At 44.0% G+C, this 18,532-nt stretch overlaps 1 protein-coding gene across 3 annotated transcripts in view; it reads right to left on the bottom strand.

Moving 5' to 3' along the window:
- CADM2 (cell adhesion molecule 2) overlaps positions 1–17,922 on the bottom strand; it is a 1,292,583-nt gene extending 1,274,661 nt beyond the window's left edge. For 2 of the 3 annotated variants that reach the window (XM_083171927.1, XM_083171928.1), the window contains exon 1: positions 17,140–17,922. In XM_083171927.1, coding sequence (XP_083028053.1) covers positions 17,140–17,200 — 61 coding nt within the window. In that variant the 5' untranslated portion in view covers positions 17,201–17,922. The remainder of the gene's footprint in view (positions 1–17,139) is intronic. The other variant, XM_083171929.1, reaches the window with a different exon arrangement.
- Positions 17,923–18,532: the final 610 nt, after the last annotated feature.

The following is an 18,532-nucleotide window of genomic DNA, read 5'->3' as shown; positions in this document are numbered from 1 at the left end:
CCGGCCATAAATGTACCCGCGATGCCCGCGACGCGATGCCCGCGATTTCCCATAGGGAACAATGTTAAAAGGCAGATTGACCGCGATTTTACCGTTAAATGCCTCAATGACCGCGATTTTGACATAGGAAACAATGTTAAATGGGCCACAGAGCCCAAATAGTCCCCCTGAAGTCTTAAATGGCCCCCAAAATTTTTAACGCCACCCCACGATCAACGTGAACCCGAAGCGTGGCGAGCGCAGCGAGCCCCGCGAGGGGCGGCGGTACGCGTCCTACGACCTTTTCATGCCCTACTATCCACGTCGGCGTGGAGTTGAGAATAGAATAGTGTGGCGAGCGCAGCGAGCCACCGAGCCCGAAGCGTGGCGAGCGCAGCGAGCCCCGCGAGGGGACGCGGATACCTTCACAGGTAAACGCGTCCCCTCGCGGGCTTCACAGGTGTCCGTGGCGACGCGGACACCTGTGAAGCCCGCGAAGGGACGCGTTTACCTGTGAAGGTATCCGCGTCCCCTCGCGGGGCTCGCTGCGCTCGCCACGCTTCGGGCTCGGTGGCTCGCTGCGCTCGCCACACTATTCTATTCTCAACTCCACGCCGACGTGGATAGTAGGGCATGAAAAGGTCGTAGGACGCGTACCGCCGCCCCTCGCGGGCTCGCTGCGCTCGCCACGCTTCGGGTTCACGTTGATCGTGGGGTGGCGTTAAAAATTGTGGGGGCCATTTAACAATTCAGGGGGACTATTAGGGCTCTGTGGCCCATTTAACATTGTTTCCTATGTAAAAATCGCGGGCATTGAGGCATTTAACGCTAAAATCGCGGTCAATCTGCCTTTTTAACATTGTTCCCTATGGGAAAATCGCGGTAATCGCGGGTACCCGATTTTGATGTACCCGCGATTTACCCGCGATTACCGCGATTGCCGCGATTTTACCCGCGATCCCGCGATTTCAATCGTGGGCGCCGTTCTAGGTAAAGAGTACCGAAAAGCCTTATTTCATTACTTAGCAGCTATTATTAACTTTGTACTGAAATGTCTGCCAACGTAGTCTTCAATAGAATATTATATGCCAACGCAATATCTTTATTAATAAACACAAAGGTCAACACTAAATGTTAATACTGTAACTCCCTTGACTGTATTTTTTTTACACTTCTTACTTTCCCTAAAATCCATACGGTTTAGTAAAACATGGATTTCCAATATTTGGACTAATACTAAAATTTTACACAGCTATACAAAGTCACCTAAACAGACTATTTAGGGTGGAAAAATAAAAAGAGGTAATGTTGACCGTAGCAACCATAGAGATTCTCTCTATTTTTTTCAAGGATGCATTAGATAGTGCTCACTCTAGGATTTTTTTTTAGAGCAGGGTGCTGACCACCAGGCAGGGCACTTTTTTTAATCGGGAGGGCACATTTTATACTAGAAATTTACATTGGAAAAAAAACAAACAATGCCTTGATAAAGCCCCGGTGAAACGATCATCGGCTTGCTTGGGGCCACTGTCTATAATTTTCAGTCTGTGTTATATGTTCTTGAAATACTGTATACAGAGTTCAGTACAGTTGCATAATCACAATATCCCGCATAGCTATTGAGACGCGGGTCTCTAACAGCCTGGTGAGAGCCAGGAGTGGCTAGCTGGAGGCTGTGAGCGGAGTCAGCGTACTGACTGACCCGGCGGCTCACAGACCACCAGAGACGCTAGCCGTCCCTGCCACATAGCAGAACGCTATAGATAGTCGCTGAATGGAGATCCCATTGACGGCTGAGATCCAAAAGCCGGAGATCTCTATGTAAGCTACACAGCGTGGCGGTACCAAATACACGGGGAGCGCATAGCTCCGACATCTGAAATTAAAACCCTATTAGAGGTGCCCAAGCTATTATACTATACTATATATTGTGAACATATCAAGATGTCACCAAGCTAATAAAAGCAGTTGTTCTGTAATAAAAATACTATAGACTGGCAGCACAGAGGACAGCCAGGCTGCACTGATTTGTCTTGAAATTGCACAGTGTGTATGTAGCAATGGAAAAGTAATTGACTCTGCCAAAATAACCTATAAAAATACAAATACATGTATGAACACTGAGCTTACAGACAGAGCTCGTACTAAAATTATAGTATGTATGCAACATACTAAGCCTGCACTGAAATTGCACAGTGTGTATAGCAATTGAAGTGACTGATTCTACTAAAATCACTGAACTTGCACCAAAATCGCACAGTGTGTACACAGCAACTGAAAAGTGACTGACTCTGCCTGTAGAAAAAAATACGACACATACATGAGTACTGAACTTTATCTGTTGAATGCAATTTTAGCAGGAATACGGGAACAAACAGTGACATAAAAGTGATACATGTTTCTTATTGAAACAAAAAACAAACACAACATATAGAATATATCAAATCACTTTATTAAGCAACAGTGAAATCAGGAGACACTCAGCATTAGGAAATAGAATTGTGCGATACAAACAACTATTTCCAAAAAACTCCTATACTACTTAAAATAAACGTAAGGAACAGGGAAATATGAACCCTGCAAATATAGGACTGAAACAGACAGTGGCCCTTTACATTTTAATACACTTCATTATTTATTTTTCACTCTTGTTTACTATGTTTTAATATTTCACCGCTTTTATCCATAAAAAATAAAAGTTATATTTTATAATTAACAAGGACATCCAATGCACCCCATCAATACTTTCTTTCTCTTGTGTAGTGGTGAATATATACAAAATTGCACACTGCACTAGGATTACGTCCATTAAACATAGTCATACTCTGCTATGCCCATTACATATTCTGTTGACAATTACACATTATGACACACACTGTAATGCCTCTTACACATTATACCACACACCATAATGCCCATTAGACAAGATGAAACACACTCAAAGTTCTCAGCAGCATGTCAGTGAAGTGGGGGGCAGCATAAGGGCGCACAGTGCCACACACAAAAAGGGCAGGGTGCATTTGGAGGTTTTAAAATCGGACAGGGTGCGGCACTCTACATAAGAAGCTTAGAGAGAACACTATTAGAGAAATAATAAACAGACTCTGATTGGTTGCCACGGGCAACATCATCTGTTTTAATTCTTAGAAGCTTTATTAACCTTACACCATCAGTTAAACTTAATGTTCTCCATTGTAAATTGAATAACAGGAGCAATCATTCCGGAGAAGTTTTAATATATCGCCGGTAGAAGTTATCAACCCTCTGTACTTCCCTTTTTTTTTGAATAGACCATTCTATTGAAGGTTTAAATTTGGTAGTATTCATACTTCAGGTGACACTATGCATTCTAGAAGTTGGATCTGCGTCTTTTCAGCTTCACCTTTAAAAACTTTTTTTCAGAAAGTGGTATTATCCTGTAAGATTTTCAACTCAGTATAATATATGCAAATCATCCCGTTCTTCCGATATGTCACCGGGTATGTGAAGGATGGTTTGAATATAAGTAATTAAATGTACAATTTAGGCCACTACTGGTGATTCAAACGCCATGACTTGCACAAAGCAGGATGACAATCGCCTCTAAGGAAGGAATACTGAATATAATTCTAATTAGGCCTGCAGTGTATGATAGACTTACTTTCCACTTAGTCTACAGTTGCACAAAATGTCATGTTAAAAGGCTGTCTGTATTCAGAGAAAGAAATTACATTATTAAAATAATAATATTAGAAGTCCGTTGTCAGATGTGTATAAAGCGGTTAGCCAAATTAATTGTACTATTGCTTTTGTGTGGGTCCCATTAGATTAACGTTAGAGATAATTATAAACAGGATTAAACAATACATTCTAACATTTTATAGATTCTGTTGCTTAATACAAATAAATAAATAAATGTCTCAAACCTGTAATTTAATTTTACACAACAAATATAATGCCGCTCAAAGTTCTACGAGGTTTGTACCCTCGCTACATCTTAATTCAATATAAAATGCTACCTTATTAAGGTTATTAAGTGGTGGGAGTTTAAAGAACGGTTCCAAAGGCCGACGCCAACAAAATTTGTTTAAGAAATAAAATTTAAAAGAATTTAAATACCCAGGTACGGTAAGACAAGCTGGCCAGTAATGTGGAAGTATTCTTTTTTTTATTTGTAAGACAAGTGCTTTAGAAAAACAAGGGAGTCTGAAACAAAAGTAACTCCGTTCTTATCATGGCATGGTGTATTCATTCACCTGACTATTGCATGTTCATTTTATTAATAATAGCTCAGTGTTCCTCTTTGTTTCTGAGGTTTAGGCTCAAAATACATTTTTCAAGGGCTTATTATTTCAAGTCATTATGACATACAGCACAATGCCGAGGTTTTTACAGAGCATATTAAGTAATTGAAAGGGCATTTACATTATAATACAGCAGGAGGCTAGAGACACTCCAAAGTCATGTACAGCCCAATTTTACCTCTTTGCATACAGAAGAGATGCATTTAATGGTGTTCTCTAAACAAGGCTTGCAAAAAAATAAAAAAAAGCTTTTTCTACTGGTTTATGGTGCAATCAGGGCCACCAATACAGTAGACCAGTGGTCCCCAAACTTTTTGAATCATGGCACCCTACAGAATATTTTTAACGGTACCCCTAGGCCAAAAGTTCGTTACTGAGAATTTTTGAAAAAAATATTACATTAAATAAGTTGTGATTAAATCTCATCCTTAGGTCCAGTTATGTGGTGAGGAACATGATTCACTTCTGGTTACCCACATGTTGTATAATTGGAAGCCACAAGCACTGATTTTGCCTATTTCATTGGCCATAAATAATTTTAATTGGTTCTGGATCACCAACCTTAGGCACCCTTGCAAGTGCTCTGAGGCACCCCAGGGAGCCTAGGCGCACAGTTTGGGAACCACTGCAGTAGAGTTCCAGCACTGAAGTGGGCACCCTGACTTCCCCCATAGTCCTAGGGTCACAGGGATCCCCCCCTAGAGTGTGTATGCATGCATGTGCCCATGTATGTATATGTGTGTGACTATGGGCCTGATTCAGACCTGAATGGTCGCCGACCATCGAATGATGTGGTGAGTGCACGCATATCTAAAGTTACTCATAGATATCGGGGGCAGGCAGCTGACATCCGGTGAGGTCAGCTGCCTGCCCCCGAGACCCACGCCCATCATTGGGGGATGCAAATGATTCAGAATAACCCCCCTAGTACTAATGGGCGCGCATATAAAGGCATGTGTGCTGAGTGGGGGGGGGGGGGGGTTGGGGACAACTGAAAATCTTGGCTGGGCGGCCATTATGTTTAAGCTCCCAAAAAACAATTATATGTCCTCCATAGAGTCTATGGGGGACTGGGCAATAAGCTGCCCTCCAGCTGTTGATGAACTACACATCTCAGCATGCCTTTCCTCAGTTTAAGCATGGCCAAATAGCAAAACTAGGGCAAAACATGCTGGGATGTGTAGTTCATCAACAGCTGGAGGGCTGCTAATTGCCCAGCCCTGGTCTATACTGTACATCACACACCACTACAGCTTCCTGAGCACCTGGCTGCCAAGGACCAATCACTATGAGGACGAACCCCCAAACACATATGATTTGAAATTAGACATCATGGATATATAGTGCCTAGGATTCCGCTTTCACATCACACCTAATTACCGGGTTCATGCCGGTTCCACCCAGTAATTGGTGCAAGTGGTTATTGGGCCCCGCAAACTGGTAGCAACAAGGCAATACGAACTGGTAAAAAAGAAGGGTTCTTACCGGTTTGTTGCTTTGCAGTGTAAACAGGTTAATTGGTGTGACCGTTTCCCGCTCACACAAATGGAGGAGTGAGTGCTTGGAGCAGCGCCAGCTCTAAGCGCTGCCTCCTCCCCTGATGACGCTCCGCCGTTTTCCCGGATGACGCCAGCAAACCGGCAACATTGCAGGTTCACTAAAGTAATCTGAACAGACCAAAATGCAGGGTCGAACTGAGACTGAACCATTTCAAAGTCCCAGTGCAACGCTGCATTTTGCAACAGTTTTCAATAGAAATAATATTAATCATATGATTATGTATGCTTGTACTTGTAAAAGATGTACAAAGTACAGTATAAAGTGTTCTGATTGCTCCTAAAAATCTTTTAAACATTAACGAATAACAAAAAAGAAATAAAAACAAAATTTGAGTTTCTTTTTTGTAATCATTTAAGCATTAAACAATGCAGTATCACAGATATAATTCATTTATCATGGTTAACACAATTAGAGTTTATATCAAACCTGTTTTTTTCCAGTACTGCTTTGTAACTATTAGCAAACTAGGCTCTCTGCCATAAAATGCAGCTCCAGTTTTTTTTTTTTCAAAAAAGCCTATTTGTGATGCCAGGTAACATCACACAAAAGGAGCTATAGCACAATCCACACCAGCCAATCAAATCAGTTTATTTTAGTCTAGCACAAGTTACAGAATGAAACCAATGGTGGAACATCCGTCAATCGGCACCTCCGGAAAAATACATGGATTGGCGAATAGCCATTGATTCGTGAGTTTTCGCGCCCCTTATTTGTCATGCTCCGCCCCCCCCCCCCCCCCCACACACACACACCCACACACCCAACCCCCCCCCCCCCCCGGTGAAAAGACATGGCAAAAAAATAACAAAAATGATGCAAATTAATGCAATAGGGTTGAAATAGTCCTGTTTTTCGCCTATCCGAATAAATTGGCCTAATTGTATACCCTATGTCCTCATAGAAATTGATATACTTCATGGAATCAGATAACAGTTGGTATTTAACTAACTTCATGTAGTGGCTGTGAAGCATTATATAAAAGGCATGTAGTCTTGAAACTAGTGTACAGTTAACGGAGCATAATTAGTTTGATACACTAGCATATGGGTATCAATTTGCATATATTACTCATTTTTAAATAGCTGTATTTGTAACAGGACTTGATTAGTTGCAATGAAAATTAGAACAGTTTAAAACAGTATGCTACAAATGTAGCCCCGTAACACGTACAGCCCCTATCCTAGCACAAATCATCAATTGCTGTCAATTATATAGAGTAGATTGTAAACCGAAATGCATTATTACGTCAGAGATGGTGGATAAATGGAAAAAACTGCACAATTTTCTAGACCTTCGAGTTTCCTGAGCTGGCAATCCTGATATTTTGTTAAAACATAGCAACAGAATATTGGTGAACAAATAGATTTGCAATGACATAGAAGGAGATCACATCCACTCTGCTAATTTACTATATACTGTAGGTTCTTCTCTAGGGCCAGGGACTCATTCAATGGAGAAATAATATACTTTCACAAAAGTCCTTTATTGTGATTGATAACAAAAATATGGCAGCGACAGGCCAGTAACGGTCACCTCTGGGTTATGCAGAAATGTACCTCTGGTTTCAGATTATGTGTTACAAGGAACATACAGGACCATCTTGTTCCTTATTCCGTTTGGAATTCATACTTCACTCCTAATTCTTATTTGACTATGTGGTTCAACGGACAAGGCGAATCAAAATAGCATTATATTAGTAAATATTCAACAGAATATAGTCAGATTAAATCTGCATATTAATAAAAAAAAATATTTGTAAATATAGCATACATGTCTTTTTATTTGTAATGGCCGCTAAAATGTATTTTAAAAGAGTCAAAGAAAAAAAAACTGCCATCAATCTGAGACAGTTTTCCAAGCAGTGGCTGCTGCAGAGGAGGGGCTGCAGCCCAGTCCAAAATTCAAATAGGGGAGCCACACCCATTGCCAATGAGTCCTATGGGGTGGCTCCCCTATTGAATTTTGGACTGTGCTGTGCTGGGGAAAACACTGTGTATGTAATAATTTGGTTACATGCAGATTTGTATATCACTTGGTTTGCGAGAAAAACCATGGCATGGTTTTTCACGCAAACCAAGTAATATACAAATCAGCATGTAACCAAATTATTACATACACAGTGTTCTTCCCAGTGCTGGTTTTTAAGGCGCACGCCCGGCAAGGTACACCCTGCCAGGCAGCATTCCCCTGGCCGAGCAGAGTGGTATGCTTGGCCGGGCAGAGCAATGAGCAACACAGCCAGCAGGTCCACAGTTATTTCAAAACGCTTACTGGCTCACGAGCCAATCAAAGCTTGGGGTCCTGCACCCAATCAGGAGCGGCAGTGGTGGATCCTGACTGGCTCATGAGCCTGCACAAGTTTTGAAATAGCCGCTGACCCGCCGGGTGGGTTGTCCACTGCTTTGCCTGGCTCCCTCACTGTGCCAGGGCTTCCTGTTCACCGGTACAGTGTCTCCCATCCCACCTGAATGTGGCTCCCACTCTCTGGCGAAGTGAGAAGGAGAAGGAGGGGGTAGGGGGAATTCCCCTGGCAAGGAGCATGTACCCCTGACAAAGATCTTGTACCACTGGCAACAAACATGTACACCTGGCAACGAGCATGCAACCCCTGGCAACAAGCATGTAAGTAAGCAGCACTTATGTGGCATAACGTATAACGGGCATTACACCACTGGTATATGTAATGGGTATTATGGCATGTGGTATAATATGTAATAGATATTACAGAATGGCATAATGTGTAATGGGCATTATGGCATGTAATGGGTGTGTGACATGTACTGTAGTAGGCATTAAACTGTTAGGCACACATTGTCCTTGTTTTTAGTCTGTGTTTGGTGGTGTGGGCTGAGAGACTTTTTTTTTTTTTTTTTTTAACTGCAATGAGTGCCAATAGGTGGTGCTAAACACGCCCCTCTGGCAGTGGTGCAGCTCCCCACATTTTTTATTGCCAAGACCCCCACCCAGTTACTTCTTGAGGTCACCTGGCCGAAATTTTTTTCTAGAGGAGAACACTGCAGACAGTATAATTTCTAGCAATGTTAATATGCAACTGAAAGCATTAAACATTTGCATAAGCAGAACAGTAATGTATTTGTATTAATCTTCATACTATATTAATACAGGTTCAGCCTCCCATATCCAAAAAAGCTTGGAACCAGAAGTATTTTTGATATTTTTCCTATTTTGGTATTGTGTGCCATAACAAGACATCTTGGGTATGGCACCCAAGTCTTAACCAGCAATTAAGTATCATATATACCTTATACACATAGCCCATACCTCCCAACTGTCCCAATTATAGCGGGACAGTACCACTGTTTGGAGACTGTGCCGCTGTCCCTCTCGCGGCTGGCAAAGTCCCGAGGGTAGGGCGGAGCAGTTGGGGGAAGCCAGAGAACAGCGATGAACGCTAAAAGAGGCCATGAGCCTGCGCATATTACTATTATTATAATTTTATTTATAAGGCACCACAAGTGTTTTGCAGTGCTATACAAAGGAACAGTACAGGAAGACAAAACTTGGCATAACATAGAATAAATAACAAAAATAGAGTGCAAATAAAGAGTGCCACCGTTCAATACACATGGTACTCTGCCTCTCATTGTGTAGCTGCTGTATGCACCAGGATGCTGGACAAACACTCACAGTCCGATTAATCAATGACATGGAGGGCGCATCACAAGACCATGCCCCGCCCAAGTACAGGTGGTTAAATCAAATTGACTGAAGTACTAATTAAGTCACCTTCAGTTAAGCATATTTATCTTTAAAACCTGTTCATATACTCTAAAATATTCTGCAGGATTTGCTAGTAATACATGGAAAAAAGTGCAACAACTATACAACATGTAACAGTAACAGTCTGTGACAATATACAGCTCAAGCACAACAGTCGCCAAAGAGCAGTAGGATTTGTGATCATTGAGCTGATAACAAGCCATTTATAGCACCAACATATTTACTCCACCTCTATGACCTTCCACGCTTCTCATGTCTATCTATACAGATCTGTCATTACAGGATGCTGTTACAGTATATAGAATAAGAGGGGGGGGGGGGGGGGAGAAGGCTGTGAGGTTTTGTAATGCAACAGTTCCATTGCTTTATTACACAAATTCAATTTACTAACACACACACGCAATATAACAATGTTTTTTTGATTAATATATAGTTTTAGTTGAATGTAAGTTTCCTGAAAAAAAAAAACCCACAAAAAAAAAACAAAAAAACAAAAAACAAAATTATTAGTATTGTAGATTCTCCAGCATCCATACTGGCTACAGATGGAGCACCTGTCAAGCTTGCAGGGGCTCTCGATCGAATCGCCAGCCCCCGCCATATGGGGGCGTGCGCGCACGAGAAGCTTGCGTACCCCATTCCAACGGAGCTCCACGCTGCCGTCCACCGCCTCCCCGGTCCCCACTGCTTCCTCGAACCCGCTCTAACCCTGCCTGTCTCCCTAAAGTGGAGACATGCAGTGTCCCGCCGCCCTGCCACCGACTGACTGGGACGCGCGTCCCAGTCTAATGGAGTCCATCTCCACCAGCGCTCGCCAGCGAGGACGGTCTGGCGAGCGCCGGCAATGAAAGAGAGGGGCTCCATCATTACTATGCACTCCTTAATATTACAGTATAGCTCAGTCTTCTTGGATGTAGATTATTAGATAAACGTGGGGGGAAATGTAATAGGATGAGAGATTCAGAAAGTGAGAGATTTGGTAAGAAATCTCCAGTTTTTTTAAAGCGGCAATCATTTACACTGCAAAATCCAACTCGTTTTGCCGTCTAAATGATTGCCGCTTTAATAAAAACTGGAGATTGCTTACCAAATCTCTCACTTTCTGATTATCTCATCCTATTAAATTTCCCCCACAGTATCTAAAAAGGCAGTCAATAGGTCCGCCCCAAATGGGCGACAGGGTGAATGAATTAGTGTTCCGCGTACATTCGCCATGCTTCGGGCTCGGTGGCTTACAACAATCAGCACACTAGTCTATTCTTCATCTATGCTGACATGGATGGTGAAGTAATAACAAGCAGTTAAAAAAAAAAAAAAAAAAAACTTATGTCACCTTCCCCGGTGTCTAGGTTTGGACCCTTTTGACCTTTTTATGTCGACCTTTGACCCGGTCTCCCTTTTGACTGTCTAGCATCCGGTACCAATTCTTCAGTGTATTCACATTAAGGCATTATCCAATAATTACATTTTGTTAAAATGACATTGTGCTAAATGCAACACGAGGGCAGCAAACGGTTTACCCAAAATACGACGGAGCAGACTTGCCAATCCATAGAGCAGCACGTTTCCTACAATGTGGAATAGGCAGCTATCCATCCCATGTAATAAAAGCCTAACGCTGCTCTTCCCCTCAGTGGTGCGCCGGCAGCTACTAGACAGGACCCAGAGCTCCGCTTGGGCACGCGCACACACTGCTAACATGTCAGTGCCCCGGGGTCCAGCTGATCATTTTGATGAGTTGTAGACTAGTGTATTATAAAAAGGAACTCAATCCAATTTCCTCTTTTAAATTCATATGCCTGAAATGATGATTAACAAAACTGCCACATACTGGTAGAATTATACTGTATCTGATAACGACAATGTTTAAACATGCAGCCTTGTGTGCTAGAGAATACATCTGACCTATATCACGATTTGGAAAAAATAATAGCTTAGAATTTCATTTTGTTAAAACCTGTCAAAATGATAGATTCTGTAATGTACTTTCACTTTGAACTGTGACCGTTTTTAACCTACAAACTCTCCACCCCACCCCCAGCCTCTAATCTCTCTTCACAGCTCTCTCTCCTATCCAGTTTGAAAAAGAACAGTGTCCGTGCAAAAATTGCTTTCACTTTCTGTTATCTGACATCTTTTTGCATAGAAAGGAGTCATTTGATCTGTCAAGTGGCCTGTAGTGGTCACTGGCGGTACTTCATCTCATAGAGATGAGGAGTAGTTAGCCTTTTATATACAGTATGTACAGATGGAGCAGCTCCCATTGATGATAGAATCGCCATTCTCCACCATCCGACGGAAGGGGGCGCATCCGCATGAGACGCTTGCGTGCCCCGTTCTGTCTGAGCCCTCCACCGCCCTCAGCAGCTCTCCGCGATTGCTGCCTGTCTCCCTGAAGTACAGACAGGCAGGAAAACCGCTCCCAGCCACCGTGCTGACAGGGAATGCGCGTGTGTGTGACGCTCATGGAGCCAATTATGCTACAAATCGAGGCTATCACTGCCCCAGTCCCCAAAACAACATCAGACTGTCAATCAATGACCGTTTGCTGCTGTCCTGTGTTGCAGGACCTGTTTGCACCTGCGCAGTCGGCGTCAAGTACCATTAATCGATACTTTGCCGCGGGGCAGATCCAGGGTGCAGCTCCAACTCCATCTGGATTAGGCCTAATGTCAACACGAAACTAAATTTTGCTAAAAAGTACGGTACAGTCTATTCTTGGGGGAGCCCCTAAATCATGGCCAAAGTCTTGCACCACAAGGAAGGAATGAGAACACCTCTGTACATCCCATACTCAAAAATGCTGACAGGTCCACAGCGCAACAACACTACATGACCTTAGATAAAATACAGCAAAGAAATAACAAAACTAAAAAAAACATTTCAAATCATTTTATAAACAAATAACTCTCATGTAAAATACAGTAGGTTACATTGATATTTCCACCCCATAACAAAAATACTTTTAATAAGAATGATTTACAAGTCATTTAATTATCATGGAACAATCAGCAGTGTCAATATGCATTATTAAAGTAGAAGTCCCAATGATTCAGCAGTGTCTGTTATACCCTCCACTATATTATTCAATAATAGATATATTTGTATGAATTAATAAAAACGTACGTGACCAACGGACACAGACTGTACAGAAATGTATATTAAAGGTCCATACACACTGGGTGATTTTGCCCAGCGTGTATGGACAGCGATGATCGCTATCATCGCTGGGGGGAAGCCGCTCAGTGCATACACACTGAGCGGCTTTCCCCCTGCCCAGCGCTGTCAGCGGGGAGAGGACGGCTTTGCATAATTCAGTGCTATGCAAAGCCGTCCTCAAAGCCGCGTATCTGCTGGTATTCACAGCAGATGAGCGGCTTTCCCGGGGATGATGCGGGAGCGTGCAGCAGCGGTCACTGCTCATCGCTGGGGCATACACACTGGGCGGCATCAAACTTGCTGTTTTGAGCGGCTTTCAGCTCAAAGTCGCCCAGTGTGTGTGGGCCTTTAGAGTTACTCCATCACCTGTTGATGTATTAGTGTTTGGGCACATATGCTGGTAATCAGGTTCTCCTTAGCATTCATGGTTAAAAATTCTGGCCTGAACATACTTGGGCGTGGATTATAAGGATGACAATATTAAGTCGACCACTATTGGTCCACAGTGAAAAGGTCAACACTGGCTGACATGCACTAAGTCGACATAGACAAAAGGTTGACACAAACAAAAAGGTTGACATGGAAATTGTCTACCTGGACAGGTCCACGTAAGTTTTCACATTTTTGGCGTCTATGTTGACATCTGTCGACATGGACCACCCAATAGTGTAACCTTGCATGGCTCCCTTTGCTTGGCACACTTTACCGTTCCCAATTGTAGTCCATGTAGGTTGTAAAGTGTGAACATGTTATTATGGTTATCATGACCATTGCCATGCCAACATATTACGTGTTGACATTTTGTCAATGTCTACCTAATACCTGTCAACCAATAGTGCCCGACCTATTGACTGGACACCAACATATTGCCCCTTGGAAAAGATTTTTTTTGAAAAATGTGTGATTTAGGGTCACAGGGGTAAATGTATGAAGCTTGGATAAGTAGTATGTATCCCCATAAAATACGTGCAATGTGATAATACTCCAGCCAATCAGCTCCTGTCAATTTACATATTGGAGCTGATTGGCTGGTGCATTATCAACTTGCACATAACGTTTATGAGGATAGATTCCATTTCTCCAAGCTTCGTACATTTACCCCACAAACACCTGAAATTTAAAATACAACATCGCAATGCAAAGCACAGTCACCTGGGTCAATTAGCAGGAACTAAGTCACATCTGCTAATACAGCAATACCCCTTTCACATTCGCAGTCCCGGGTCATACCCGGGACTGTGTTCCCAGGTGGAACCCGAGCCACTACCCGGGAATGTACCAATTCACACTGGCCACCCGACCCAGAATGAAGTCGGGCGGGTGGTGTCATCTGGAGGCTTGGCCGGGGATGCACTGGGAGGTGGCACCTCCCAGCGGCGCATTTTCACTGCAGTGAACGGGATCTGGATCATGCTGACCCGGAATACCCGTTCACACTGACCGCATCCCGTGTCGATTCCGGGTTCTACCCAGGACAGGACCTGGGTAGAGATCCCGGAATGCTGAACACAGGATTTTCATCCAAGACCCTTTCACACTACACTAAATCCCGGGTTGATGCGCGTTCATGTGCAAAAACATGGGATATTTTTGCAAGTCTGAAAGGGGTATAAGCGTGTCCGGGCAAATTCGGCCCACAAAGGGGTCAAGCTGAGGGGCCACTGGAGTATTTCCCACGCGCCACAAGTGTAACTCACTCATAATTGAACTATCCCCAATGCATCTATCTCAGCTAATCCCAAAACAATGAAGACTTTCCATTTGCTCTGGGAGAAACCTTCTGTATTACAGACACAACATAATAGCATGAAGCTGTCATGCATTCATTATCCAAGTGACGGTTGTACAGAATACCCATGTTAGGGGAACAGCAAACATGTACATCAAATAGTGCATATAATATGCAGCAGCCGGACACAATTCATGAGGAAAAAACTTTATCGTTATAAAGTCACAAATAACGAGAACCTGATGGAATTACAGACTCAAAGGATTTTATTTCCGCTTATAAAAATGGCGCCAATAATACAGTACTAAACTGCATATCAGCCCTCGTTATGTCTACAAGAACTCACGTGAAGGTATGTCCAACTGTTCTAGAACCAGGTTGTTTTGTATTCTAAAAGCGGGCAAATAAACCAGCAGTATATAAAGTAACAGTAACAGATGTGACTAGCTGTCTGGCTTCATCCTGGCTAGCTAGAAATCCTTCCTGGACCCGTCACTTTCAGGAGCTGGTTTTCCCAGAGCTGATCTGAGCCAGAAATTGACAGGGAAATGTACTTAATGTGGGAAGGCGACCCCCAGGCACAGCCTGATGTAAGCGTGATAACAGCCCAGCAGTTAGAATGCGTGCCAAGTGGGAGCCAGCTTAACCACAGACCTGCAAATCAGTTGCATTCAATGTTTCACCTTCATGCAGGTTTGTTTATTGGGGGGGGGATACCACAAGATATACATTGAGCAATAATGGCTAATGGATACAATTTAGAACACCAGACCGGATCCGCTAGAGAACTACATCTGTGCATGATGCAGCTGTCTGGGGTCATCCCCGCACCACAGGTGAGACTATCCGATGGAGGGAAAACAATAAAAGACCTGAGGGATTTCACCGGATAAATTATTCATGGTCATTTATGGTGAAAATCTGTGCATGCAATTCTGTGCAAATCCCTGTTTAATAGAAAGTCCTGCAGTGCCTCGTTGTGATGGAAGATGAAACAGACTGCAGTACAATAGTCTATTATTATTTTTTTTCCCTACGCATCTTTTATATAGGTTTATCGCAATAAGATCCTTCCTTTCCAGGCTGAGCGTTTTCCCTGTGCATCCTAGAAACATGTCCATAGACATGATGCGATCACTTAAGTCGTAGGCTGCTGGTGCAATGCTCAGAGGAAAAGCCTGGAAGGATGAGAAAATCAGGTCACTGTCAGTATCACAAGGTCACCTGGATTTCACAACCCACTGCCTTGCACAGTAGAAATATATACACAGTCTACATATATATATACACACACACACACACACATACACAGTGCATGATTCCAAACCTACAGATGGGGGACTTAAAAAAAAAAACTCAAATGTTTCACAGCTAAGGTTCAGGACTCCTCTGCCCCCCATGTTCTAACATGGAGTTCCAAGAGCAGAGGTTTACTCCTATTAATTAACGGATTTCCTGTAGCAGGTAGGGGGAGAGAACCAATGAGAAATCACATGAGATTTAGAAGTATGTGGACTCTTAAGGATTATGCCTGCAATGACCTATTTGACGTACAGGGTTCCCAAAAGTAATCAGCCGCACTGCTATGAACACACATGTGCACATCTGTCTGAGACAGGGATGTCAGGATAATTATGCATCAATATCAGGAATGTAGATTAAAGCAAAAGCAGATCACACATGGGTTAAATTGCTACTGCGGGCATGCATATGCCGCCTGAATTCCATCACATTCAGCCTGGGCTCTTCCTATCCTTAGCCAAGCTTTTAGTGTGCCACCAACAGAACCATACAGGAGAATCTACAACACAATGGTGAGCTCAATTACAGACATGCACAATGTACAGAGTGCAGACATCCTCTTAGCACTTCCCAGGCAGCCAGCTCTGGGCATCTCTATGCACACTCTGGCTGTATGAACCAGAAATCCATCATGAGATCCCTCCCTGCCCTTTTCCTAAGCAATTTCAATTCCAGTAGTAGGAGCAAATCTCAGCCTCAGCCTTGGAGGCAAAAGTAAGTCTAGCACATAGGAGCATATGCTGGCCTGGGTGTCTCACAGACCCATCCGGCAGCTGCTGCAGAACCGCTTGACGTGATTTTGACTTTTTTGAAGCCATGCAGCAAACGCAAAACATCAGGTGACGGTCGGCTAAGTTCGACCAAGAGGTTCTGCAGCAGCTTTTTGCCATGCATTTGAGCTTTCCTGCTAAGCCCATTAATCAATGACATGCGATGACCATAGAAGGCCTGTAATCTAAGAAATAAGACACAATACTCCACAATCACCCTCAAACCCACCCCCCAACATGCCATCCTTTCCCTGCAAGCCCCAATTAATTGCATTAACACACAAGCAGCTTTCATCTGGGCAGAGATCTCATGTTGCCTTTTTTTGGGGGGGGGGGGGGGGTGCCTTGCAGATAAATCTGATCACCCCACTGACATATGATGGAGCAAGAAGGGGGAACATTTTTGCATGCAACCACCAAAAACATGGAATCATACAAGATCAGCACCCCTCTCCTGGAGGTATGATGCAGGAAACCCTATTAGCATCTCACCCACTGGAGGTACACAGGGGAGAATATAATCACACATATACATACATTTCTTTTACATCATGCCCAATATATGAATACTGGGCACACAGAGACTACGCACTAAGTTGAGCTATGAAGGCATTACCTTGTAGAAGGACACCCCATATACTGGAGAGGCAGAGAAGTGCACTTGGCTTGCAGATCATGTTTAGGAAGAGCAGGGATGAGGCAGGTGCCCCTGGCAGGTGAATGAGGCAGAGATACAGAGGGCAGGAAGGTAACCCTGGCAGGTGAGCAGAGGAGATAGAGAGCAGACAGGTGCCCCTGGCAGGTGAGAAGGGCAAGTGCAGAGCAGCTAGATGTCCCTGGTAGGTGAGAAGGGCAGATGAAAATGCAGAACAGGTAAATGCCCCTGGCAGGTGATAGGGGCAGGTAGATGCCCCTGGCAGGTGATAGGGGGCAGATGCAGGGCAGGTAGATGCTCCTGGCAGGTGAGCAGGGCAGATGCAAATGCAGAGCAGGTAGGTGCCCCTGGCAGATGCAGAGCAGGTAGATGCCCCTGGCAGATGCAGAGTAGGTAGGTGCCCCTGGCAGGTGGAGTGTAGGTAGGCTCCCTTGGCAGGTGAGTGGGGCAGACGCAGAGCAGGTAGAGTCAGAGCAGCACAGCAGCCCCTATAATCCCAGCCTAGGAGGGGGAAGTTCTCAGTACACTGCTGCTGCTCCGGTGCTCTCCTCCTTGCAGATGCACACAGCAGACGTTATATGCTAAGGGCAGCTGGGTGACAAGTCCGGTCTCCTGACGATATGGCTGCAGCTCCAGCCCGGGATGCTCGGGAAGAAGCCGGCGGCGCGACGGTCCTCTCAGTGCTAGAGACACAAGGGCGATCAGCACTAACTGCAACCCAGCCTCCGCTCCTGAGTGACAGCTCCGCCGGCCAATCGCCGCTCCACCCACCCTGCCTCTCAGCTGGCCTGACTGACGGCACCGACAGCCAATCAGCCCTTACCAAAACCATCCCCTTCATTTTCTCCTGACTGACGACGGCGCCAACCAATCAACAGATGGCACCGCTGACAGCGCCACCAATAGCAGAGGACCGTCCTCTCCGAATAACGGATAACCGTCCCGATGTTATTACACCACATAGATTAAACGTACGCTCCTGTACAGTTCACATATATACCCAGTGCTGTTAATCTCTCCCCAGCCGGGTGTCTTCCACCACAAGTCTGACCAGCTTATTCAATATATTTTTTTCTTTACGTGTATTATTATTCCTGTCACCGTCGATGACCCGCCCACTTTTGCGTTGACAGACACGGAGATGAGACAATCATAGGAGCGTGTATTTTATGAGGGGGCCGGGTTAGGATTTGTAGGTGTGGTTAAGAGTGTATAAAGGGGACGCGACCCACGTGCAGATGTCACAGTCAGGAGACGGGTGTCAGTGACATTGGACACGTGGGGCAGCATAAACACACATCAGTATAAATAGCATTATCTATATGTGTGTGTATGTCTATATATATAATATATA

This window comes from Crinia signifera, chromosome 2, assembly GCF_055691185.1.
Source record: "Crinia signifera chromosome 2, ASM5569118v1, whole genome shotgun sequence".
NCBI lineage: Eukaryota > Metazoa > Chordata > Amphibia > Anura > Myobatrachidae > Crinia > Crinia signifera.
Note: the sequence above shows the minus strand (reverse complement) of the source record. Positions and strands in the feature narration are given on the sequence as shown.